Source organism: Pristis pectinata, chromosome 14 (assembly GCF_009764475.1).
Source record: "Pristis pectinata isolate sPriPec2 chromosome 14, sPriPec2.1.pri, whole genome shotgun sequence".
NCBI classification, from domain to species: Eukaryota; Metazoa; Chordata; class Chondrichthyes; order Rhinopristiformes; family Pristidae; genus Pristis; species Pristis pectinata.
In genome coordinates this window covers 48,027,895-48,054,173 of record NC_067418.1, presented here as the reverse complement: position 1 = coordinate 48,054,173, position 26,279 = coordinate 48,027,895, and the positions used below count along the sequence as shown (strand labels likewise).

The 26,279-nt window shown below is 51.8% G+C and overlaps 1 protein-coding gene across 2 annotated transcripts in view; it reads right to left on the bottom strand.

The window, feature by feature from the left end:
- tspan4a (tetraspanin 4a) overlaps positions 1-26,279 on the bottom strand; it is a 63,452-nt gene that overhangs the window by 13,864 nt on the left and 23,309 nt on the right. For both annotated transcript variants that reach the window (XM_052029081.1, XM_052029080.1), the window contains exons 2-3: positions 8,618-8,809; positions 6,520-6,594 (exon numbers count right to left, since the gene is read on the bottom strand). In XM_052029081.1, the coding sequence (XP_051885041.1) occupies positions 6,520-6,594; positions 8,618-8,809 (267 nt within the window). The remainder of the gene's footprint in view (positions 1-6,519; positions 6,595-8,617; positions 8,810-26,279) is intronic.

The following is a 26,279-nucleotide window of genomic DNA, read 5'->3' as shown; positions in this document are numbered from 1 at the left end:
TCTCCCTCCTTGCCTTTGACTAGTCCCCCGGTGGACCTGCTCTCCCCTCCTACCCCGCACCTGCCCATCACCATCTCTTACCTGTATCTACCTATCACCACCCTGTGCCCACCCCGCCTCCCCTCTTCTGTCCACCTATCACTGCTCTGCTTTTCCCTCCTATATATCGGGCTTCCCCCTTTTCCCATCTCCAGTCCTGAAGAAGGGTCCTGACCCCGAAACGTTGACCGCCTGCTTTTCTCCGCGGATGCTGCCCGGCCTGCTGAGTCCCTCCAGCATCGTCGTGTTTTTCGTCTGTTGTGAGTGGATATCAAGTCATAGAGTCATACAGCACAGACACAGGCCTTTCGGCCCACTGCATCCTTTTGTTTGTCCACACCAATCCCATTTGCCTGCATTAGGTCCATATCTTTCCATACATTGTCAAGTCAAGTCGAGTTTATTGTCATGTGCACAGGTGTGGTGAGGTACAGGTACAATGAAAAGCTTGCTCGCAGCAGCGTCACAGGCACAGGTACAGACAACACACAGAATATAAACATAAATTAGACCAGATGATGAAGAAAAATAGTCTGTGCAAATCAAAACATTAGTGCAAAAAAAAATGCACAATCATAGACAAGTCGATGGCAGTGCAGGAGGTGGTCCACAGTGTCCCGTTGCTGAGGTAGGGGTTAGGGTTTTGCAGGTCAGTTCAAGAACCTGATGGTTGTAGGAAAGTAGCTGTTCCTGAACCTGGTGGTGTGGGACTTCAGGCTTCTGTACCTCCTGCCTGACGGTAGCAGCAAGGAGAGGGCATGACCCGGATGGTGGGGATCCTTGATGACAGATGCCATCTTCTTGAGGCAGCGCCTCGTGTGGATGCTGTCAGTGGTGGGGAGGGCTGCGCCCGTGATGGACCGGGCTGCATCCACTGCTCTCTGCAGCCTCTTGCGTTCCTGTGCATTGGAACTGCCGTACCAGGCCACAATGCAGCTGGTCGGGATTCTTCCAACAGCGCATTTGTAGAAGTTTGTTAGCATATTTGGTGACATCTCCCTCAGCTTCTGAGAAAGCAGAGACACCGGCATGCCTTTTTCGTGATTGTATCCATGTGCTGGGCCCAGGACAGGTCGTCCGAGATGTTAACGCTCAGGGATTTGAAGCTGGTGACCCTCTCCACATCTACCTTGCCGATTTAAGCGTCTGTCTAAATCCCTCTGGAGCGCAGGAAGAGTCTGTCACCTCCTCTGGCAGTTCCAGATATCAAACACTCTCTGTATGGGAAAAAAAACTTACCCCTCAGATCCCCTGTAAATCTCCTTCCTCTCACCTTAAACTCATGTCCCGGCAGTCTTCTGATGAGAGTGTGCAGCCTGTGAAACACTGGCCGGTCCCTCGCAAACAGTCGGTACCTGAGTTGGATGCGGCCGCCTCAGATTCAGTGGGTGGTGGGCTTGTGTCTGACCTCAGAAACCCGAGCAGGAAACCTCAGCTGACCCCAGGGGCGCTGCACCACGGAACCTGCCCCCCACCCCCCCACCCGAACAAGGATCCCGTGGAGAGTTGATCCCCGGCAGGCATGTCAAAGAACAGCATGGACTTTGTCCCAGAGTTATTAGGACGGATTGGCTGGCTGTCGTCATGTCGTTGCTGCGGGGAGCTTGCTCTGCGGAAGCTGGCAGCCGCATCTCCTGTGGTAGAGCAGCAGCTAAAATCCCAACAGATTTCATTGGCTCCGAGAAGCCCTGAGGCTGGCGGAGGTGCCGTCTAAATGGAGAAGTCTCTTTCCTCCTGGCAAGGTGAGTCGCCTTCATCCGAGGGGTGCTTGGGGCAGGAACCCAGCCGTCCACAACCTACATCAATGGGGATCAGGCGGAATCGATCCAAGAGTCGGAGAGTTACACGGCACGGAAACAGGCCCTTCGGCCCAACTCGTCCGTGCCGACCAAGTTGCCTACCTGCGCTAGCCTCACTTGCCCGCGTTTGGCCCGTATCCCTCTGAGCCTTTCCTATCCATGTACCTGTCCAAATGCCTTTTAAACGTTGTAATTGTACCTGCCTCTACCACTTCCTCTGGCAGCTCGTTCCACACACACACCACCCTGTGTGAAAAAGTTGCCCCTCGGGTCTCTTTTAAATCGTTCCCCTCTCACTTTAAACCTACACCGTCTAGTTTTGGCCTCCCCTACCCTGGGGAAAGGACTGTGACCATCCACCTTATCTACACCCCCATGATTTTATAAACCTCTATAAGGTCACCCCTCAAGCCTCCTTTGCTCCAGGGAAAAGAATCCCAGCCCATCCAGTGTCTCCTTATAACACAAACCCTCCAGTCCCGGTAACATCCTTGTAAACCTCTTCTGCAACCTCTCCAGCTTAATGACCTCCTTCCTACGGCAGGGCGACCAGAACTGTACGCAGTACTCCAAATGTGGCCTTGCCAATGTCTTGCACAGCTGCAGCATTCTGTCCCAACTCCTGTGCTCAATATCCTGAAGGCAACTGTGCCAAATGTCTTCATCGCCACCCTGTCTACCTGTGTCACCACTTTCAGCCAACTGTGTGCTTGCACCCCAAGGTCTCTCTGTTCTACAACATTCCCCAGGGCCCTGCCATTTAAGATAAGATTTCTTTACCAGTCACGTGTACCTTGAAACACACAGTGAAATGCATCTTTTGCGTAGAGTGTTCTGGGGGGCAGCCCGCTTCCGGCACCAACGTAGCACGCCCACAACTTCCTAACCCGTACGTCTTAGGAATATGGGAGGAAACCGGAGCACCCGGAGGAAACCCACGCAGACGCGGGGAGAACGTACAAACTTCTTACAGACAGCGGCAGGAATTGAACCCGGGTCGCTGGCGCTGTAATAGCGTTACGCTAACCGCTACACTACCGTGCCCGCCCGGTGCAAGGATTGGGAGATCTGTGCACAAACTAAGAAACTTATTACAGGGCACCGCCCTGTGCAGCAGCCTCCACCCCAGGTCCCCAATGTACATGGGAAGTACACACCCGTAAAGGGGCTTGTTATCCCTGTCTTGGGAGTGTGACGGGACAGTGTGGAGGCAGCTTCAATCTGTGTCTAACCCGTGCTGACCCTGTCCTGGGAGTGTGTGACGGAACAGTGTGAAGGGTGAAGTCTTATTGTCGACCTTGGTATCTCTCACCTTTTCTACATTGACTTGAACAACCTGTTCCCTCTCCGGAGGCTCCCCAGCAGCACCTTCACTAGGAAGAGTGCAACTGTTCAAGAAGCTGACGACTTACCGCCACCTTCTCGAGGGTAACTAGGGATGGGCGATAAGTGCTGACCTTGCCTATAAACACATAAATGACCACGGGTTCAGGACAGTTCAGTTGCTCCAGGACCCTTTAACACAGGTCAGGATGATGTGTGTACATGTGAATGTATGTGTTTGTGTGTCCGTCTCTGCATCTAGATCATGTCTCCCCCGATATGAAGCGGTCATAGTGTGCACGTCCCCTGTCTCAGTCTCAGCTTGTGGTTGTGACTGGCCTCGGTATAGCTCTGATCATCACTTGCAGCCTGTAATGTTTCTGCAGCTACCTGGCAGTCTATACTTTAATGCAAAGTCCATTATTACAATCCAAGCCACTCAATGTTCAATCCAGATTAAATGTGTTCCTTTTAGAGCCCCTGAATTATCCACTCACCTCTGTCTCTCTATTCAATGAACACCCGGCCACACCCTGGGTGCTTTCCCCAGCTTGTGATGTTTAGAAATAATTACGTATCATCATTGCTCTCACCCAGCCAACTGGGGGCCCGCTGTTCATCTGCATCATGGTAGTGTAGCGGTTAGCATAACGCTTTACAGCGCCAGCGACCCGGGTTCGATTCCATCCGCTGTCTGTAAGGAGTTTGTACATTCTCCCGGTGTGTCCGCGTGGGTTTCCTCCGGGTGCTCCGGTTTCCTCCCACATTCCAAAGACGTACGGGTTAGGAAGTTGTGGGCATGCTACGTTAGTGCTGGAAACGTGGCGACACTTGCGGGCTGCCCCCAGAACACTCTACGCAAAAGATGCATTTCACTGTGTGTTTCGATGTACACATGACTAGTAAAGAGACCTCATCTCATCTCCCTGTTTCCTGACCTTGGGACGTCCTCTGGTTTCTGAGGATCACAGGTCTTTCAGCCTTTGAGCTCACGTCCCTTGAAATCCTCGGGGAATTGGCGGGACTGGGAACACCGTGCCCTCACCATTACAGAGGACTGGGAACACCATGCCCTCACCATTACAGAGGACTGGGAACACCATGCCCTCACCATTACAGAGGACAAAGAAGATGAACGTAGCCATCTTCCATCTACGCAGGTCAGAACTAAATAAAATAATCTGCAATCTATCTGTGATCTGTGATCAGTGCACCCTCCCTCCCGACTTTACTCAGTGGGACCCAGGCTCATTGCCCAGGACACAGGATGTTGGAAGGGGCTTCTTGGCTGCCAGGTTTCAACGTCAGGCCCCATTACTGTAGGCTCCCCGCAGTCTCAGCCGCGTACACCAGAACAGGCAGCATCACACACCCAGATCCACACGAGAGGGATGGGAATCTCAAATAGAGCAATGGGTATCTCACCCAGAGGGTGGTGTATCCAACACAAGAGGGATGGGTATCCCACCGAGAGAGAGGTATCTAACCCATAGAGAGAGGTATCTCACCCAGAGAGAGGGGTATCTCACCCAGAGAGAGGGGTATTTCACCCAGAGAGAGGTATCCCACCCAGAGAGAGAGGTATCTAACCCAGAGAGAGAGGTACCTCACCCAGAGAGAGAGGTATCCCACCCAGAGAGAGAGGTATCTCACCAGAGAGAGGTATCTCACCCAGAGAGAGAGGTATCTCACCCAGAGAGAGAAGTATCTCACCAGAGAGAGGTATCTCACCCAGAGAGAGGGGTATCTCACCAGAGAGAGAGGTATCTCACCCAGAGGGGTATCTCACTCAAAGAGAGGGGTATGCCACCTAGAGAGAGAGAGAGAGAGAGGTATCTCACCCAGAGAGAGTGGTATCTCACCCAGAGAGAGGGGTATCCCACCCAGAGGTATCTCACCCAGAGAGAGGGGTATCTCACCCAGAGAGAGTGGTATCTCACCCAGAGAGAGTGGTATCTCACCCAGAGAGAGGGGTATCCCACCCAGAGGTATCTCACTCAGAGAGAGGGGTATCTCACACAGTAATTGAAAATATGTTGTTACGTTATTCTGAGAGAAGGGCATACCTCAAAGTTCAAGCCAGGCTGTATCGGAGCAGCGTAAGTAAAGACTTCAGATTGTGGAATAGTCACAGGACAGAAGTGGGCCACTCGGCCCATTAACCTATGCCAACCAGTCAGTCCCAATACCACCTCTATTTGCAGACAGAACAGTTTTCCTTCACATGCCAACCCAACCCCTACATTAAAGCCCCCACCGAGTTGCCTCGTCCACCTTTGCAGGCACTGTATCCCAGAGCCAGCGTTTGTCCTCCCCTCGCCTCGCCTCGCCTTCCTCCTCGTGCCCGCCATGAACCCGGTGCCTCTCGCTCCCACCCCACCGGCCCTCCCCAGCGAATCCACCGGTGCACACCTTCACCCGGTCCTCTGAGCCGTTCTACACCCAGAGGTCATTGTCAGTCCGAGTCCAGACTGGGCTCCAGGATCCACCCCACCACCCACCGAATGACAGGCCGGTAGACTGCCAGTTCACCACAAAAGCTTTGGGGGGGAGAAGGGTAGACCTGAGGCTTGGCAGCGATCAAACAGAGTAGCAGCAGAGAAATGAGGGGCTGAAAGGCCTTCCCCAGATCACTGTGTTCCCATTAACCATTTCAGTGGCCAACAAACCCACCTCCACGTGAAGCACCGGCTAAGTTTTTTAATAAAACCTGCAGCCGGCGTCGACTCTTGGCACAGAGGGAGTGCAGTGAGTGCTCACTGGGCTGGGTAGGGAGGGGTTTTGCACATGGGGAGAGCTCGAGTAAGCTGAACGAGGGGTGATCTTAGTTCGTACAGGGTTGGCGCTTCCCCACACTTGAGGGGTCCAGGCTGAGGGGGAGCAGTCTCCGAATAAGGGGGAGGCCTTCTGGGACTGGGATGAGGAGAGATCCCTCCACGCAGGCCGTGGAGACCTTTGGGACTCCTTCCCTCCCGAGGGCCACGCACGCTTGGTCACCTCGTCCACCCAGACAGGGGTTGGTGGGTTCCCCGACACTGGAGGGGCGCAAAGGATATGGGGGTCGCGCAGCAAAGTGGCGCTGGGGCAGATCAGGGGCAAACCCGACGGAGGGTGGAGCAGGTCGGGGGCCTCGGTCTGCCCAGGCCTGAAGGGGTCGGGCCTGGTCTTAGGCCTCAGGCCTGCTCCTGAAGGGGTCAGTCCGGCTCCCAAAGTACCCCCTCCCCTCCCCACCCCAGCCCCCCGCACTCGTGGCCGAGCCAGGGGGATGGGAGTGACGGGTGCTGAGGTGAAGGGGTGGCGTACGGCGGTAGACAAACCCCCCCCCGACCCTCCCCACCACCACCCCTCCCCACCGTACCTGGACTCTGTAGGCGCAGAAGAGGCTTCCTCCAATCAACTCCACCAGGAAGATCACTAGCAGCAAGATGAAGAACTGCCCAAAAATACCAGAGAGAAGAGCAGTCGGTACGGGGAGGGGCGAAGGGCGAGGGGGGTGTGGGGGGGAGGAGCAGCTTGTGAATGAACAAGGAGGCAGAACCGCCGAAAACCACAGCGGCCCTCCACGACACTCCCCGTCCCACACACCCCACCCTCCACACCCATCCCACTCTCTCCGTAACACTCCTGCAGTCCCACCTCTGTGACGCCGAAACCTTCAGGGACTGCCCCGGCGAAGCCCCCCGTGCAGGGGAGCTGCAGCGTCTGGTACGAGCCAGTGAGTCCAGAGGCCAACCCTTCCATGCACACACTCCCCAGTCCCATCCAACCCCCGCCCGCCCGCTCGCCGCTGGTCTCCTGGCATTTCCCAGCCCAGGGCTGTGCACAGCGAGGGGTTGATGCGCACTGCAGTTGGACGGACCTCACTTCTTCCACAACTGCAGTCCCGAAAATTGTCCTGAATCATTGAGGAAATGTACAGGGGTCGGTGTCTGAGATGTACAGATGTTGGTGTCTTAAATGTACAGGCGTCAGTGTCTGAAGTGTACAGGTTTTGTTGTCTGAACTGTGGGCATCAGTGTCTGAAATGTACAGGTGTTGGTGTCTGAGATGTACAGGCGTCAGTGTCTGAAATGTACAGGTGTTGGTGTCTGAAATGTACAGGCGTTGGTCTCTGAGATGTTCAGGCGTCAGTGTCTGAAATGTACAGGTGTTGGTGTCTGAAATGTACAGGCATTGGTGTCTGGAATGTACAGGCGTCAGTGTCTGAAATGTACAGGCGTCAGTGTCTGAGATGTACAGGGGTCAGTGTCTGAAGTGTACAGGTTTTTGTGTCTGAAATATACAGGTATCAGTGTGTGAAACATACAGGCGTCAGTGTCCGAAATGTACAGGCGTCAGTGTGTGAGGTGTGCGGGGGTCCGTGTGAATGGTTCCCAGTCTGGCTCCAGCCACTGACTTGCCCGAATCAGAAGCCAGTGATGGAGAGTTAGTGAGCACTGTGAGCAAAGTTACATCCAGAAATGACTTAAAGACTCAGCTTCATCGGTGGAAGCGCAGAGCCCAGCAATCTTTGCTGAAGCCACTGGAACCCAAGGTACCATCAGTGACTGCTGACCTCAGATAAGGACAGCCGGCTTCAGAAATGCCTGACACTCCGTTTCCCCAGTGTGCTCCCATTTAATTACTGACGCACTTCAAATGTGGGCTGATGGGGTTGTGTCAGCTGTCAACGGGCTGGGCAACTTTGGAAACCTTCTGGGACTGCTCTGGGGAAGTCCCACGTGGGGGAGAGGCTCAGCGCCTGGTACTGAGGAGTGAGGCGGCAGGGAGTGGGCACATGCCCTGGGCTAGAGGGGGCAGGAGAGTGCCCCCTGGGTGAGTCTCAGCTGGGGCACTCTCCTGCCCCCTCTAGCCCAGGGTGTGAGCAGGGTGTGTGTGTGGTGGGTGTGAGCAGGAGGTATGCATGGTGAGTGTGAGCAGGAGGTGTGTGGTGGGTGTGAGCAGGGGGGTGTGCGGTGGGTGTGAGCAGGGGGTATGCGTGGCAGGTGTGAGCAGGAGGTGTGCGTGGTGGGTGTACACGGTGGGTGTGCACGGTAGGTGTGAGTAGTGGGTGTGAGTAGGAGGTGTGTGTGATGGTTGTGAGCAGGGGTTGTGTGCAGTGGTGTGAGCAGGGGTGTGCACGATGGGTGTGAGCAGGTTGTGTGTGCGGTGGGTGTGAGCAGGTGTGCACATTGGGTGTGAGCAGGAGGTGTGAGCAGGGGGTGTGAGGAGGGTTGTTAGCAGTGGGTGTGACCAGGTGTGCACGGTGGGTGTGAGCAGGTGGTGTGAGCAGGGGATGTCCGTGGTTGGTGTGAGCAGGGGTTGTGAGCAGGGTGTGTGTGTGGTGGGTGTGCGCAGTGGGTGTGGGCAAGGGGTGTGAGCGGGGGTGTGCGTGGTGGGTGTGGGCAGGGGGTGTGAACAGGGGGTGTGCGGGGTGGGTGTGAGCAGGGGGCGTGAGAAGCTGCTTCGATACTCACGGACAGCAGGAGACACCTGTTTTCTTTGATGGCCCCGACACAGCCCAGAAATCCAACCACCATCGCCACGGTGCCGGTGCCAATGAGCAGGTTAGCAGCAGACAGGAAGGGGAAGGTGGCAGAGAGTGTGGCAAAGTTGCCCTGTGTTACAGCCAGCCAGATGCCCACACCCAGGATACCACAGCCCGCCAACTGGAGAGAAAGAAGAGTCCATCGTCAGACCGTCGGTGGATTCCCCCCAGAGTGAGGCACATCCTCACTGCACACTCACTGTGCTCACACCGACACACTCACTGTGCTCACACCGACACACTCACTGTGCTCACACCGACACACTCACTGTGCTCACATCGACACACTCACTGTGCTCACACCGACACACTCACTGTGCTCACATCGACACACTCACTGTGCTCACACCGACACACTCACTGTGCTCACACCGACACACACAGTGCTCACATCGACACACGCAGTGCTCACACTGACACACTCACTGTGTTCACTGGCACACAGTGCTCACACCGACACACTCACTGTGCTCACACCGACACACTCAGTGCTCACACTGACACACTCACTGTGCTCACTCTGACACACACAGTGCTCACACTGACACACTCACTGTGCTCACACTGACAAACTCACTGTACTCACACCGACATACCTAGTGCTGACACTGACACACAGTGCTCACACTGACACACTCACCATGCTCATACCAACACACTCATAGTGCTCACACCGACACACTCATTGTGCTCACACTGACACACAGTGCTCACACCGACACACTTACTGTGCTCACACTGACACACTCACAGTGCTCACACCGACACACTCACAGTGCTGACACACACTCACAGTGCTCACACCGACACACTCATAGTGCTGACACTGACACACAGTGCTCACACCGACACACTCAGCGCTCACACTGACACACTTATGGTGTTCACATGGAGACACTCACAGTGCTGACACTGACACACTTACTGTGTTCACACTGACACACTCATAGTGCTCACACCGACACACTCACAGTGCTCACACTGACATGATCATAGTGATTACATGTGCACACATCCATGCACGTGTGCTCGCTCACATGCGCACACTCACACATGCACACATTCACATGTGCACAAGCACACTCACATGCATGCACTCACATGTGTGCACACATGCACACTCACACACATGCAGACACACACATGTGCACACACATGCACACTCACACATGCGCAGTCACACACAAACACACATGCACTGACACACACAGGTACACAATATACCCTCCCAAATAAACATAAATATGTTCTAATCATGTTCTAAGATCATTAACGTGTATTATAATAACCACAATAACATGTTTAAATACCTAAAAGGAAATGATATTAGCAAATAAACTGCTTCCATTGCAAGGTAATTGGGTTATTACTGTCACTGATGAAGGGTCTCGACCTGAAACGTCGACGGTTTATTTCCCTCCATCGATGTTGCCTGACCTGCTGAGTCCCTCCGGCATTTTGAGAGATTCTGACTGGACGCCTACATGACATGCCCCTGTCAACCCGGGCAGAAAGGTGAGTGAAAGACGCCATCATCTTTGTCTAACGTTGATCTAATTACCTGCCCCAGGTCAGACTTCCATCTCCCCTCTGTCATGTCAAAGGTGCTCAGTGACAACACCGAGGCCCCTCGCCACTGCCACAGCCTGTCAACACTGACAGATCCACACAGAGGACACAGCAGAGACACAGGAAGTTCTGGAGACACTGGAATCTGGAGCAATGCACAAAAAGTGCCGGAGGAACTCAGCAGGTCGGGCAGCAGCCGTGGAGGGAAACAAACAGTCGACGTCTCGGGCCGAGACCCTTCATGAAGAAAGCACACACGGTGCAGCCGACCCTCCATCAATCAACGCCCTGCTCCCCACACACTGCCAGTGAACCAGTTCACAACCCCAGGATCCCAACACTGACTTAAGGCGACCGAGTACATAACAGTCATCATTACATTGCCTGTACCCGTACACTCTGCATAACCATTGAATGTGGAACCACCCCCACTGAACCATAGAACCGTAGAACACTACAGCACAGAAAACAGGCCATTCAACCCTTCTAGTCTGTGCCAAAACTTTATTCCACTAGTCCCATTGACCTGCACCCAGTCCATAACCCTCCAGACCTCTCCCGTCCATGTATCTATCCAATTTATTCTTAAAACTTAAGAGTGAGCCCGCATTTACCACGTCAGATGGCAGCTCGTTCCACACTCCCACCACTCTCTGAGTGAAGAAGTTCCCCCTAAACCTTTCCCCTTTCACCCTAAAGCCACGTCCTCTCGTACTGATCTCTCCTAATCTAGGTGGAAAGAGCCTACTTGCATTTACTCTGTCTACGCCCCTCATCATTTTGTAAACCTCTATTAAATCTCCCCTCATTCTTCTACGCTCCAAGGAATAAAGTCCTAACCTGTTCAATCTTTCCCTGTAACTCAACTCCTGAAGACCCGGCAACATTCTAGTAAATCTCCTCTGCACTCTTTCAATCTTACTGATATCCTTCCTATAGTTAGGTGACCAGAACTGCACACAATACTCCAAATTTGGCCTCACCAATGTCTCATACAACCTCACCACAATATCCCAACTCCTATACTCAATACTTTGATTTATGAATGCCAGGATGCCAAAAGCCTTCTTTACAACCCTGTCTACCTGTGACGCCACTTTCAAGGAATTATGTATCTGATCTCCCAGATCCCTTTGTTCCTCTGCACTCCTCAGTGCCCTACCATTTACTGTGTATGTCCTACCTTGATTTGTCCTTCCAAAATGCAACACCTCACACTTGTCTGCATTAAATCCCATCTGCCATTTTCTGGCCCATTCTTCCAGTTGGTCCAGATCCCTCTGCAGGCTTTGAAATCCTTCCTCGCTGTCCACTACACCTCAAATCTTAGTGTCATCAGCAAACTTGCTGATCCAGTTTACTACATTATCATCTAGATCATTGATATGGACAACAAACTGCAATGGCCCCAGCACAGATCCCTGAGGCACACCACTAGTCACAGGCCTCCAGTCTGAGAAACAATCATCCACTACCACTCTGTCTTCTCCCACACAGCCAATTTCGAATCCAGTTTACAACCTTTCCATGGATACCTAGTGTCTGAACCTTCTGAGCTAACCTCCCATGTGGGACCTTGTCAAAGGCCTCACTAAAGTCCATGTAGACAACATCCACAGCCTTTCCTTCATCTGCTTTCTCGGTAACCTCCTCAAAAAACTCTACAAGATTTGTTAAACACGATCTGCCACGCACAAAGCCATGCCGGCTATCCTTAATCAGCCCTTGGCTGTCCAAATACTTGTATATCCGATCTCTCAGAACACCTTCCAATAATTTACCCACTACTGATGTCAGGCTCACCGGCCTGTAATTACCTGGTTTACTTTTAGAGCCTTTTTTAAACAATGGAACAACATGAGCTACCCTCCAGTCCTCTGGCACCACACCCGTGGCTAAGGACATTTTAAATATCTCTGCCAGGGCCCCTGCAATTTCTCTCAAGGTCCGAGGAAATATCATGTCAGGTCCGGGGGATTTATCTACCTTTATTTGCTGTAAGGCAGCAAGCACCTCGTTCTCTTTAATCTCTATATGTTCCATGACACTACTGCTTGTTTCCCTTCCTTCCATATCCACTATGCCCGTTTCCTGCGTAAATACTGATGCAAAAAAACTGTTTAAGATCCCCCCCATCTCCTGAGGCTCCACACATAGACGACCACTCTGATCTTCTAGGGGACCAATTTTGTCCCTTACTATCCTTTTACTCTTCATATACCTGTAGAAACCCTTCAGGTTTACCTTCACATTATCTGCCAAAGCAACCTCATGTCTTCTTTTTGCCTTCCTGATTTCCTCCTTTAGTATTTTCTTACATTTTCTATACTCTTCAAGTACCTCATTTGTTCCCAGTTGCCTATACCTGCTATACACTCTCTTTTTCTTAACCAGATCGCCGATATCCCTTGAAAACCAAGGTTCTCTATGCTTGTTAACTTTGCCTTTAATCCTGGCAGGAACATGCAAACTCTGCACTCTCAAAATTTCGCCTTTGAAGGCCTTCCACTTACCGAATGCGTCCTTGCCAGAAACCAACTTGTCCCAATCCACTCTTCCTAGATCTTTTCTCATTTCCACAAAATTGGCCTTTCTCCAACTTAGAACCTCAGCTCGAGGACCAGACCTGTCCTTATCTATAATTAACTTGAAACTAATGACATTATGGTCACTGGACCCAAAATGCTCCCCTACACATACCTCTGTCACCTGACCTGTCTGGTTCCCTAATAGGAGATCAAGTATTGCATTCTCTCTCGTTGGTACCTCTATATATTAAGTTAGAAAACTTTCCTGAACACATTTGACAAATTCCAAGCCATCTAGCCCTTTCACAATGTGGGAGTCCCAGTCAATAGGTGGAAAGTTAAAATCCCCAACTATTACAACTTTCTGTTTCTTACATCGGTCTACAACCTCACTACAGATTTGCTCCTCCAATTCTCTCTGACTATTGGGCGGTCTATAATACAACCCTATTAGTGTGGTCACACCTTTCTCAGCTCCACCCATATGGCCTCAGTAGACGAGCCCTCCGGGCTGTCCTGTCTAAGCACAGCTGTGATATTTTCCCTGATCAGTAATGCCACCCCTCCCCCTTTCATCCCTACCCCTCTATCACGTCTGAAACAACAGAACCCCGGAACATTAAGCTGCCAGTCCTGCCCTTCCTGCAACCAAGTCTCACTAATAGCAATAATGTCGTAATCCCACGTGTCAACCCACGCCCTAAGCTCATCTGCCTTACCTACAATACTTCTTGCATTGAAATAGATGCACCTGAGAACATTTCTATCACGTACAAACCTTTGATTTCTGTCTATACCTGCAGTCCTCGCATGACCTTTTTCCTCGTCCACCTCACTACCTGCTCTAACACTCTGGTTCCCCTCCTTATCTTGTCGTTTTTCTGGGACCCACTTGTTGTTGTAGGCAGGTGCTAAAGCAAAGTTGGACAGGCAGATGTTAACCAGATGCTGTTGGGTGACGGGGTGGGCTAGGGACTGGGTGGGGAAGGAGGGACGGAAGGCTCAGTCACAGCTTGCAATACGATCAACGTCTCACGGGTCAGAGGCAGTCAGGGCCACCCGGAGCCAGCAAGGGACTTCTGAAGTGCGGTCGACATTGTGGAGTAGGGTAGGTGGTGCACAGCAAGCTCCCACGTGCACCAATGTTGGACGGGGGGATCGGCCCCAGGGGCCTGCAGCCCTGTGAGAGCAGGGATGTCCGATGTACGGGCAGTGGAGGACTCAGTGCTCTGCTTCGGTGTTGACGCAGGCCCCTGTACCCACGATACGCTGCCCAAGCGAAGGACTTCCCACTGTCGGGCGTTACTGCACGAACCCTGGACGCAGGGAGAGCTGCATTTCAGGAAGACAGCGCTGCAGGCAGACGTCGTCTCGGACTGTGCTTTGCGATCTCCCACGTGATGTTCCACATGGAGCATTGACGGAGGGCATTACACTGCGCGCCAAATGGGAGTAGCTCCCATTTCAACCGAGGGAACACAGGGGTATCCTTCCCAACACTAGGTGCAACAATTAGTCATGGAGTCGTACAGAAGAGGCCCTTCGGCCCAACTGGTCCATGCCGACTAAGATTCCCATCTAAGTTAGCCCCATTTGCCCACGTTTGGCCCATATCCCTCTAAACCTTTCCTATCCATGTACCTGTCCAAGTGTCTTTTAAATGTCGCTAATGTACCTGCCTCAACCACTTTCTCTGGCAGCTCGTTGCATATACAAGACAAGATCTCTTTATCAGTCACATATACATCGAAACACACAGTGAAATATGTCTTTTTGCGTAGAGTGTTCTGGGGGGCAGCCCGCAAGTGTCGCCACGCTTCTGGCGCCAACATAGCACACCCACAACTTCCTAACCCGTACGTCTTTGGAATGTGGGAGGAAACCGGAGCGCCCGGAGGAAACCCACGCAGACACACGGGGAGAACGTACAAACTCCTTACAGACAGCGGCCGGAATTGAACCCGGGTCGCTGGCGCTGTAATAGCGTCATGCTGACCGCTACACTACTGTGCCTGCCCTTAGGAATAGTAAAAGGAAAAAAAAATCACTGGTGGGAGTTCTCTATAGGTCACTAAATAATAACTTTACAGTGTCACAGGCAATAAACCAAGAAATAGATGTAGCAGAGGATGCGGAGAGTCCACAGAGAGATATAGATAGGTTAAGTGAGTGGGCAAGGGTCTGGCAGATGGAGTACAATGTTGGTAAATGTGAGGTCATCCACTTTGGAAGGGAAAATAGAAGACCTGATTATTATTTAAATGGTGAAAGGTTGCAGCATGCTATTGTGCAGAGGGGACTTGGTGCTTGTGCCTGAATCACAGAAGGTTGGTTTGCTGCAGCACCCCTTTGTGTAAAAAAATTGCCCCTCAAGTTCCTATTAAACCTCTCCTCTCTCACCTTAAACCTATGGCCTCTAGTTCTTGATTCCCCAATCCCAGGAAAAGCACTGGAGTGCGTTCACCTAATTCATCTGAATTTTTTTTAAGAAGCTGGACAAATCAGACGTGAAACTATCCCATTTCCTGTAGTAAAGATTTGCAGATGATAAAAATAGCTGTGTGTTCCGACTGGTGCCAAGGGAGGTGTGAGTGGCTCCCACAGAGTACAGATGGAGAACTGGTGATGTACCAGCTGAGCAGTCCTCCCTGCAGGAAGACAATCCTTCAAATCCAGGGGCAGCGGGACACTTTCTGGTTGTTGGTGGGGGGGGGGTGGGGGGTCTCTCAGGAGGGTTTAGATCCGGCCTTCCAGTGCTGCCCATGTTGGCACAGGAGGAGGGAGGTGAGGGATGCGGATTCCTCATGGATCCGGACACCATACGCTTTCTTTATCACCCTATAGACTTGTGCAGCCACTTTCAGAGAGCTCCGGACTTCTAACGGAGTCTGCCATCCAAGCAAACATCCGCGATTATAGAAAATGATAGTGGGCAGGCACAGTAGTGAAGCGGTTAGTGTAACGCTTTACAGCACCTGCGACCAGGGTTCAATTCCCACTGCTGTCTGTAAGGAGTTTGTACGTTCTCCCCCACGTGTCTGCGTGGGTTTCCTCCGGGTGCTCCGGTTTCCTCCCACGTTCCAAAGACGTACGGGTTAGGAAGTTGTGGGCGTGCTATGTTGGCACCAGAAGTGTGGCGACACTTGCGGGCTGCCCCCAGAACACTCTATGCGAACGATGCATTTCACTGTGTGTTTCAATGTACATGTGACTGATAAAGATCTTATCTAGTGTTAGGCTGAGTTCACTCAGGCTGTGAAGATAAGGGGGGATTGATGGAGGTGGTACATTTGGAATCACGGAAGGTTCTCGGTTAGATCCCATACAGCAGACTAATGAACAAGGTTAGACCACACTAGCAGGTCATATACTAGAGACACAAGAGATTGCAGATGCTGGAATCTGGAGCAACACACGTTCTGCTGGAGGAACTCAGCGGGTCAGGCAGCATCTGTGGAGGGAAACGGACAGCCGACATTTCGGGTCGAGACCCTTCATCTGGACTGGAAGGTAGAGGGGAGATGGCCGGTATACAAAGGCGTAGGGAAGGGTGGAGCGGGTGCTGGCAGGCGATCAGGTGGATCTGGTGAAGAAGGGGTGACAGGCCAGACAGAGGAGGGGAGAGTGGGAATAGAAAAAAAAAGGTAGAGTATTTGTTTATGAAAAACACGACGATGCTGGAGGGACTCAGCAGGCCGGGCAGCATCTGCGGAGAAAAGCAGGTGGTCAACGTTTCGGGGTCAGGACCCTTCTTCAGGACTGAAGATGGGGAAAGGGGGAAGCCCGATATATGGGAGGGAAAAGCAGAGCAGTGATAGGTGGACAGGAGAGGGGAGGCGGGGTGGGCACAGGGTGGTGAGAGGTAGATGCAGGTAAGAGATGGTGATGGGCAGGTGCGGGGGAGGAGGGGAGAGCAGGTCCACCGGGGGGTGGTTCACAGGTAAGGAGAGAGAGGAAACAAAAGGGGGTAGAAAAAAGAGAGGCTAGGAGAGGGGAGAAGCATGGTGGGGGTGTTGTGGGGAAGGGGTGTGGGGATTAATTAAAGGGCACTCCAGGACATTAGAGATGCCTCCGCCGCACCTGCTCCAAGGATGAGGTTTTCTACTTCAGGACGCCCAAGATAAAATACGATCTCTTTATCAGCCGCATGTACATCGAAACACACAGTGAAATGCATCTTTTGCGTAGAGTGTTCTGGGGGCAGCCCGCAAGTGTCGCCACGCTTCTGGCGCCAACATAGCACACCCACAACTTCCTAACCTGTACGTCTTTGGAATGTGGGAGGAAACCGGAGCACCCGGAGGAAACCCACGCAGACACACGGGAAGAACGTACAAACTCCTTACAGACAGCGGCCGGATTTGAACCTGGATCACTGGTGCTGTAAAGCCTTACACTAACCGTTATAATACCGTGCCTGCCCTCGATATCTCAAGTATTTGTTTATTGTTGGGAGACCGGGAAATGTTGAGTTTCAAAGAACCTGGGTGTCCCTGTACACAGATCACTGAAGGCCAGGCCAGCTTTCAGGTTCAGCAAGAGCTAGAAGGACAATTTTATCCATTATTACAAGGTGATTTGAGTCCAGGAGTAAAGATGCCTTGCTGCCATTATAGGTGACTTGGGTGAGACCACATCCTAGTATTGCATAAAATGTTGGTCTCCTTCACTACAAAGGGATACAGTTTCGGCAGAGAGAGTGCTGAGAAGGTGCACCGGACTAGTTCCTGGGGTGGTGACTCTGTCAAATGGAGTGTGGGCGGGGGGAGGTTGAAGAGGCTGGGTTTGTGTTCCCTGGAGTTGAGAACATGAGAGAAGTCCCTGTCTGAGGGGGTCAGTCTCAAAATACAGGGAGGGACATTTAGGACTGAAATGAGGGGACATTTCTTCAAAGGGTGGTGAATCCTTGGGGTTCTCTGCCCAAAGAGGGCTGTAGTTCGGTCACTGGGTTCATGCACTAAGATCACTCGATGCCGGGATATTAAAGGGATAATGTGGACTTGGCAGGGAACTGGCGTTGGGGTAGAAGGTCACTGACGAATGGCAGAGCAGGCGCGGGGAGGGGCGGATGGCCAACCCCTGCTCCTGCCCCCTGTGTCTCCTTCAGATCTCAGGGTGAACCCCTGGCACTGTCCCAATAACACCGACCCTGCAGCACCATGGACAGCGGCCCAGGGAACACTGTGGGCTGCCGGAGAATGGGACTCGGAAGCCCTTAAAAGAAAGAAGGAGGCTGCCTTTATGTAGCACCAAGCTCAGGATATCCCACAGAGCATAGAACAGTGCAGCACGGGAACAGGCCCTTCGGCCCACAATGTCTGTGCTGACCATGATGCCAATTAAAACTGCACATCTGCCTGTACAACATCCATACCTTCCGTTCCCCTCCTGTTCATGTGTCTAAATGCCTCTGAAATGGTGCAGAAGCTGTAGAGACCAGGTACAATTAAAAATGTTTAGAAGGCATCTAGACAGGGACATGGATAGGAAAGGTTTAGAGAGATATGGGCCAAACACGGGGAAGTGGGACTAAGGTCAGGAAGGCGCCTTGGTTCAGCATGGACGAGTTGGGCCGAAGGGCCTGTTTCCGTGCTGTACAACTCCATAAGCCGTGCAGCAGGAGAGAGAGCGGCTGAAGAGGCAGAGGAGGGGGCAAACTTGGAAAATAAGGTGGGTGAAATCAGTTGTCTGGGGAAGGAACTAAACTAAATGAACTCAATGGATTCAGTGGGAGTTGTGTCATGATGGTGCCTACAGAATGGGTAGCTTTGATTGAAGAAAGCATTAGTGCTTTTGACCTTGACACCAGGAGGTGATAGGCTGGGGTCAGCTCCAGACCAATCCTTGGTCCCCAACGTGAAGGCAGGTAATGGTGGTGTATAGACCCAGCTACATCTGACAGGGAAGGGAGGGAGAGAAGAGAGGATCCAGAAAAGGCAGCTTCAGACCAAGGGAAAGTCACTGAGCAGAGCTGAGGTCACGGTGAGCATGTGGGGTCAAATACCGACAAGGACAGGGAGTAGAATTTACGGTGAAACTCTGACAATCCGGCACACTCAGAGCTGGTGCCGGACTGGCAAATTCAAGATTCAAGATTTGCTTTATTGTCATTTCCCTGAGTATTTACATACACAAAGAAATGAAATACTGTTTCTCACCAGCTCATATCAGTGCAACAAAAAAAAACAGTGATAAATATCTAAAATAGTCTATAAAAACATCTCTAAAACAAAACTAAAAACATATCAACACCACATATTCATATCTGTTAAAGTGCATTTATGTATTAATAAGTGCTTCTTCAGGTCGAGATGAAGTTCAACGTCTCAGGTAACAAACGATCAAACTGTTTCTGTATTGATGTGAGTATGTGCGTGTGTGGAGGGAGAGCTTGTCAGTGGAAGGGGAAGGGGACACAGTCCATTTATGATCCTGACTGTTTGTGGGAAAAAGCGGTTCAGCATCCTACTAGATCCAGAGCAGATACTCCCATATCCCTTCCCCAACGGCAGGAGGGAAAACAGGTCGTGAGGAGGGTGATGAGAGTCCTTAATGATGGCCATAGCTCTGCGAACGCAGCGTTGCTGATAGATCTCCATCAAAAAGGGGAGAGGGGCACCAATGATCCTGCCAGCTGTCTTCACCATCCTATTGAGCTGATGTTGTTCGTAAGCCTTGCAGCTACCAAACCAGGAGGTGAGGCAGTAGGTCAGCATGCTTTCAATGGTGTCCCTGTAAAAAGTGATGAGGTATGGAATAGGGAGGCCTGCCTTTCTGAGTCTCTGGAGGGGGTAAAGCCGCTACTGTTACATCCATCATCCAATAATCTGTCATCCATCATCAAAGTTCCCCACCACCCGGGCCGTGCCATCTTCTCGCAACTACCATCGGGCAGGAGGTACAGAAGCCTGAAGTCCCCACACCACCAGGTTCAGGAACAGCTACTTCCCTTCAGCCATTCGGTTCTTGAACCAACCGGCACAACCCTAATCACTGCAGTTTAGCAACACCATGACCACTTTGCACTACAGTGGACTTCATTTTGTTCTAATTGTGTTCTTTCTTGTATAATTTATGTTTTCCTTGTGAGTGTTGTGGCTCTAGTGTTATATGCCTGTGATGCTGCTGCAAGTAAGTTTTTCATTGCACCTGTGCACACATGTACTTGTGCATATGACAATAAACTTGATTTTTGATGATTTTTTAACTCATTACTGCACCACCACAGTTTTAATTCATTAATTCATGTGAGTCAAACAGCACGGAAACAGGCCCTTCGGCCCAACTGGTCCATGCCCACCAAGATGTTACGCAGCAGTATAATAATTCCTTCAGTGAGCTGGGTGAGCTTAAAGGGAGTAGGGGAACCCTGGTGAGGCTAGAGGGAAGACAGAAGAGCTAGATCCTGGACTGGGATCGCTGGACAATCAGAGCTTCACTGTTCAGTCAGAGAGAAAGCAATGCAAGGCACAGGGAAGCTGCCCAGGCAGAGAATGGACAGGAGTCTCACCCACCCCAGCACAGAGGTGTAAAGGCAGAGGAAAATACATCTGGAACAGATGAAAGTTTGACTGAGTCATTAAGTTAACATTTCTTAGACCCATTTCACCAGAAGACGACTCTAACCTGCTCAGCGACCTCACTAGGAACCCAGCAATGTCCTGGGTTCTGAAATCACTGCATCAGAGATAAGTTTAAATGACGCCCAGCTATTTTGCTTCTTGCTCCTGCTTTTGGAACTGCTCTATAAAATATGAGCCCATTACCTTGAACTGACAGCTCCTTTTATCATTGGCTCTGGCTGCCCTCTGAGGACCTTCCGCTCCAATCTCACTGTCTTTCAACCGCGAACCCTGGTCACGGTGGTATTTGCCTGCCCCCCCCACCTCCAGAGTTTAAAGGGACAGTGCTTCTGAGTAACAACACGAGCGCCACTGGCCCCTTCGTGTCACAGTGACCTGGGATGGGAGGGGTGGGGGGGGGGCGCGGGGTAAGGGATCTGACACCAAGGCTCACCCCGGTTCTGACGTGCGTCTCTGGGCAACGCAGACCCTGTGATGAGTCTGTCCAGTTGGATCGGCAACTGAATAACCAGCTCCCTCTGCACATTGGCTGTCGGCTTGAAATATGGGAACATAACTGTTAATTATTCTTGTTTACTAAAACTAAAACAATTGAAAGGTAACGTGGCTCAGAAAATGTGAACCTTTGAGTTGTAATGCCTTCAGTTCTTTTTCTTGAAGGTTGCTGCCTCTGCCATTAGCCTGTTCTTGGACTTGCTTAAAGTAGTAACTTTCTTGGCTCTGCAGTCTGAATCTAATGAAATCTAATTTCCTGGGACGTTAGGATTTCCTGGGGGGGCTGTGTGGGAGGGATAGATCTTAGAGCAGGATAAAATGTCGGCACAACATTGTGGGCCAAAGGGCCTGTACTGTGCTGTAGTGTTCTATGTTCCATCTATCTATCTATAAGAAATAAATGCAGAAGCAGATCTTTTCTCCCTCAATCATAGCCGATCTTCTACCTTCATTCCACTTCACCCTTCCTCATCCCCATTCCCTCACTCTCCAAGAATCCACCCTTCTCCTTCCGAGGCAGCCCCTCGGGGTCGAAGGTGATCTGCTTCCACTAGTCCTGCGGCTTCAGAGGAGGCTGATGTGTGGCACCCCTCCCCCCCCCCCCCCCCCCCACCGCCACTGCTCCGCTCCGGCCGTGTCACAGGGTGGGGGCAGGGGGTGCCCGATGGGGTGGGTGGTGAGGTGGTGAGCTCCTTCCGCAGTTACACAGGGCCTCTGTGTGTTCATGATGCACGGACTCCTGGTTCTCAATCCTACCCTGAGTTCTCCTTCTCCACTTGGAGTGGTCGGAGAGGGCTAGAGATTCCAGGGATTAAAGTCGAGTTTATTGTCACGTGCACAAGTACGTGTCTGCACAGCGCAATGAAAAACTTACTTGCAGCAGCATCACAGGCACAGAGCATCAGAAAAGCAGCATTCACAAGAAAACATAAATTAAACATAAATTATACGGAAAGGAACATAATTGGGACAAAAGAGTCCACTGTAGTGCAAAGTGGTCATAGGCACGGTAGTGTAGCGGTTAGCGTAACACTTTACAGTGCCAGTGACCCAGGTTCAATTCCCGCCACTGTCTGTAAGGAGTTTGTACGTTCTCCCCGTGTCTGCGTGGGTTTCCTCCGGGTGCTCCGGTTTCCTCCCACATTCCAAAGACGTACGGGTTAGGAAGTTGTGGGCGTGCTATGTTGGCGCCGGAAGCGTGGCGACACTTGCGGGCTGCCCCCAGAACACTCTACGCAAAGGATGCATTTCACAGTGTGTTTCGATGTACATGTGACTAATAAAGAGATCTTATCTCTTATCTGAGGTAGTGATTAGGGCTGTGCCGGTCGGTCCAAGAACCAAATGATTGAAGGGAAGTAGCTGTCCTTGAACCTGGTGGTGTGGGGACTTCAGGCTTCTGTACCTCCTGCCTGACAGTAGCTGTGAGAAGATGGCATGGCCCGGATGGCGGGGATCTTTGATGATGGACATTGCCTTCTTAAGGCAGTGCCTCATGTAGATAACACCAATGGTGGGGAGGGATGTGCCCACGATGTATTGGGCTGAGTCCACCACTCCCTGCAGCTTCTTACGTTCCTGCACATTCCTGCTTCTCTGCAGGAGACCCTTGTGTATCCTGCATTCGTGGTATCCATGAACGCACACGTTCCACTCACCAGTCAGGGTGCCAGCGCCAGAGACGCTGAGGCAGGGGGTGAATCTACCAAGGTTACTGGGGCCTGTCTGTCCCGGGAGGGATGAGTGATTTAGATACGGCAGGGTCTGCCTGAACCCCAGGCAGCTGCCGGGGTTGGGGAGGGGGGGTGGAGTGAGGGGCTGGGGAACAGAGTCCATGCAGGGTCGGGACTATGTTCACACCTCACTGACCTTGTGCTTGACATTCACTTCACCTGTTCTATCGACCTCCTCCACCACCGTGCCCCCCCTCCCCAACCAGGGTAACAGCCGCAGAAGCCAGGGGAAGGCCAGTTGCCCAACCTCGTCCCTCCCCCCAGCCTCGTCCTCCCTCCGCACGGCTCTTTGAGTCCAAGTGAATAGTCCGGCTGCTGTTTGGCTGAGCTGGGAGATGTGCCACGACATTTCTGCGTGGCATCTTTACGCAAAGATCTCAAAGCAGAACGAAGCGTTGGGAACATTTCTGTCGCTGGTCCCCGTTACTTCATACCTGAGCCCTTGTCCCTCTATCCTCCTGGTTCTTATTCTTAAGAGTTCTTGTTCTAAGTTAAACCCATCTTAATGATGTGTGGGTTTCCTCCGGGTGCTCCGGTTTCCTCCCACATTCCAAAGACGTACGGGTTAGGAAGTTGTGGGCGTGCTGTGTTGGCGCCGGAAGCGTGTCGACACTTGCAGGCTGCCCCCAGAACACTCTACGCAAAAGATGCATTTCACTGTGTGTTTCGATGTAGATGTGACTAATAAAGAGATCTCATCTTATCTTATCTTAGACTCGAACCAGTTACCTCTTCACATTGCTATCATGGAGGCATCTAAGTATACATCAGGCCCTTCAGCCCATCCAGTCCATTCCAACTATCAAGTACCCATCTACACCAATCCCATTCCATTCTCTCTACATTCCCATCGGCTCCCCCCCCCCTCCCCAGATTCTAGCACTCACCCACACATGAGGGATAATTTACAGCGGCCAATTAATTAACCAACCTGGAAGTCTTGGGGACGTGGGAGGAAACTGGAGCACCCGGTGGGGTGTGGGGGGAACCCACACGGTCACAGGGAGAATGGGCAAATTCCACACAGACAGCAGCGGGGATCGGAATCAAACCCAGGTCTCTGGTGCCATGAGGCAGTGGCTCTACCTGCTGCACTGTCTTCTTAATTGCGAGGCAGTCCCCGGGGGATTCAGGATGACGTGCCTCCACTCTGGCTCTCCGGGTCCTGAGGTGACTGTCGAGGCCAGTGTGGGAGCCGGAGACTCTTCACAAGCAGGGCAGGAGATGGTATAACTGGAACGGCACATGGCATTGGGGGAGGAGGGTTGGAGGCGGGGAGCTGCCCCCAACCCCCCTCCCCGATCCTGGGGGTGATCAGCCATCAGTGGACAATGACCTCCAGGCAGGCAACAAGGGCAGGCAATCAAAACAGCTCGGGCGCAGTTGAGAGTTACTGACAAATCAGCTCAATGCAGAGGCTCCGCTGCTGTGACAGGGAGTCTCCTGGGAGACCGGTCAGTGCAAGGCTGAGAGACAAGGGGAAATAGCACAGTAGTTAGCATAACGCTATACAGCGCCAGTGACCCGGGTTCAATTCCCGGCCGCTGTCTGTAAGGAGCTTGTACGTTCTCCCCGTGTCTGCGTGGGTTTCCTCCCACATTCCAAAGACGTAGGGGTTAGGAAGTTGTGGACGCGCTGTGTTGGCGCCAGAAGCGTGGCGACAGTTGCGGGCTGCCCCCCAGCACACTCTACGCAAAAGGTGCATTTCACTGCGTGTTTTGATGTACGTGTGACTAATAAAGAGATCTCATCTTATCTTAATTGCCGATTAGACCAAACCTAGTGTGGAACAGGAACTGGGAGCAAGAACTGTAAGCAGGGCAGGCACAGGGAGAAGTGCAATTGGCGTGGCCTTGATCCGATGCACACTCCGGGAGCATTGAGTGTAAGCTTGGTTTAGTGCAAATTGGGTTTGACAATGGTACAGGACACACTCAGTGAGATTTTGGGCGCGGGTGTAAAACGTGCACGCTCTGGGAGAACTGAGTGTGATGCAGTTCTGGCCGCCCCATTACGGGAAGGATGTGGAGTCCTTGAAGAAGGTTCAGAAGGGGCTTACCAGGATGCTGCCTGGATTAGAGGGTACGAGCTATAAGGAGAGGTTGGACAAACTTGGGTTGTTTTCTCTGGAGCATCAGAGGCTGAGGGGAGACCTGATAGAAGTTTGTCAAATTATGAGAGGCGTGGATAGGGTAGACAGTCAGAATCCTTCTCCAAGGGTAGGAATGTCGAATACTAAAGGGCATTGCGTTAAGGCGAGAGGGGGGAGGTTTAAAGGGGCTGTGCAGGACAAGTTTTGTTTTACAGAGAGTGGTGGGTGCCTGGAACACACTGCCAGGGGTGGTGGTGGAGGCATATACGATACCAGCATGAGGCTTTTAAACAGACACATGAATATACAGGGAGTGGAGGAAAATGGGATCACATGCGGGCAGAAGGGATTTCGCTTAATTTGGCATCGTGTTTGGCACAGACATTGTGCTGCACTGTTCTATGTTTAAACTGTGAATTGGGTGTGAGGGTGAAATTTGTGCACAGACTATACACTTTGTATGTGTGGGGAGGGGGATTCTGTGTGTGTGTGTGAGAGAGAGAGGGGGATTCTGTGTGTGTGTGTGTGTGTGTGTGTGTGTGTGTGTGTGTGTGTGTGTGTGAGAGAGAGAGAGGGGATTCTGTGTGTGTGTGTGTGTGTGTGTGTGAGAGAGAGAGGGGGATTCTGTGTGTGTGTGAGAGAGAGAGGGGGGGATTCTGTGTGTGGGTGTGTGGGTGTGTGTGTGTGTGGGTGTGAGAGAGAGGGGGATTCTGTGTGTGTGTGTGTGAGAGAGAGAGGGGGGGATTCTGTGTGTGTGTGTGTGTGTGTGTGTGTGTGTATGTGTGAAAGAGGGGGGATTCTGTGTGTGTGTGTGGGGGGGGGGAACAGGGGCACAGTCAATATGAATTGAGTGCGGGGGAACCTGGTGCGCAGTGAGAGGGTGGAATTGACGCACTGTGAGTTGGGTGTGCAGGTACAGTGAAAGTGGGCACTGATTGTGAATTAAGTGTGAGGCTCCACAAACACTATTCTGAAGCGCAGTTGTCTAAAGAAGAGTTCGCCTAATTATTTAACACCTTCGACATCAACAGTGGCAGCTAAGTGCATGTGTAGAGGGACCCAGACAAGTTTGTGTGTTAGTCTCACTGCAGAAGTTAAATAAATCATCCCTGATTAGTCTGTTTACTTAAACCCAGGTAACAAAGACAAATGGTCCTGATTTGAATCAGTGGTCAAGACAGAATACCTGGAGTGCTGTTCCTCTTCTGAATTATAAATGAAAATAAAATTAAGGACTGGAGAGCGGGTTCGGAATGAATGATGGAGCTCTCAGCGATCAGTCTCCCATTTTTATATCTCCCTCCCCAATTACATTTCTCGGTGAGTGTCATTCAAAGGATTGCTCATCCTGGTTACGACTGTGAGCGGCGCTTGGGGGAACCCGGGAGGTGGGGGGGGAGGGGTCAGTGACAGAGTCGGTGGGATGGGAATTAATCGCCTGCCCCCTGCTCGGGGAGAAGCGTTGATGACCCAGAGTGCTGGACCTCATGCAAGGGCCCTTGCATCCAGTGTTAAGGGCACTGGCCAATATCCATCAGGAAACTAAAAGCCAGCAAGGCAGATTTAATGGCCCGTGGACACAAATGGCTTG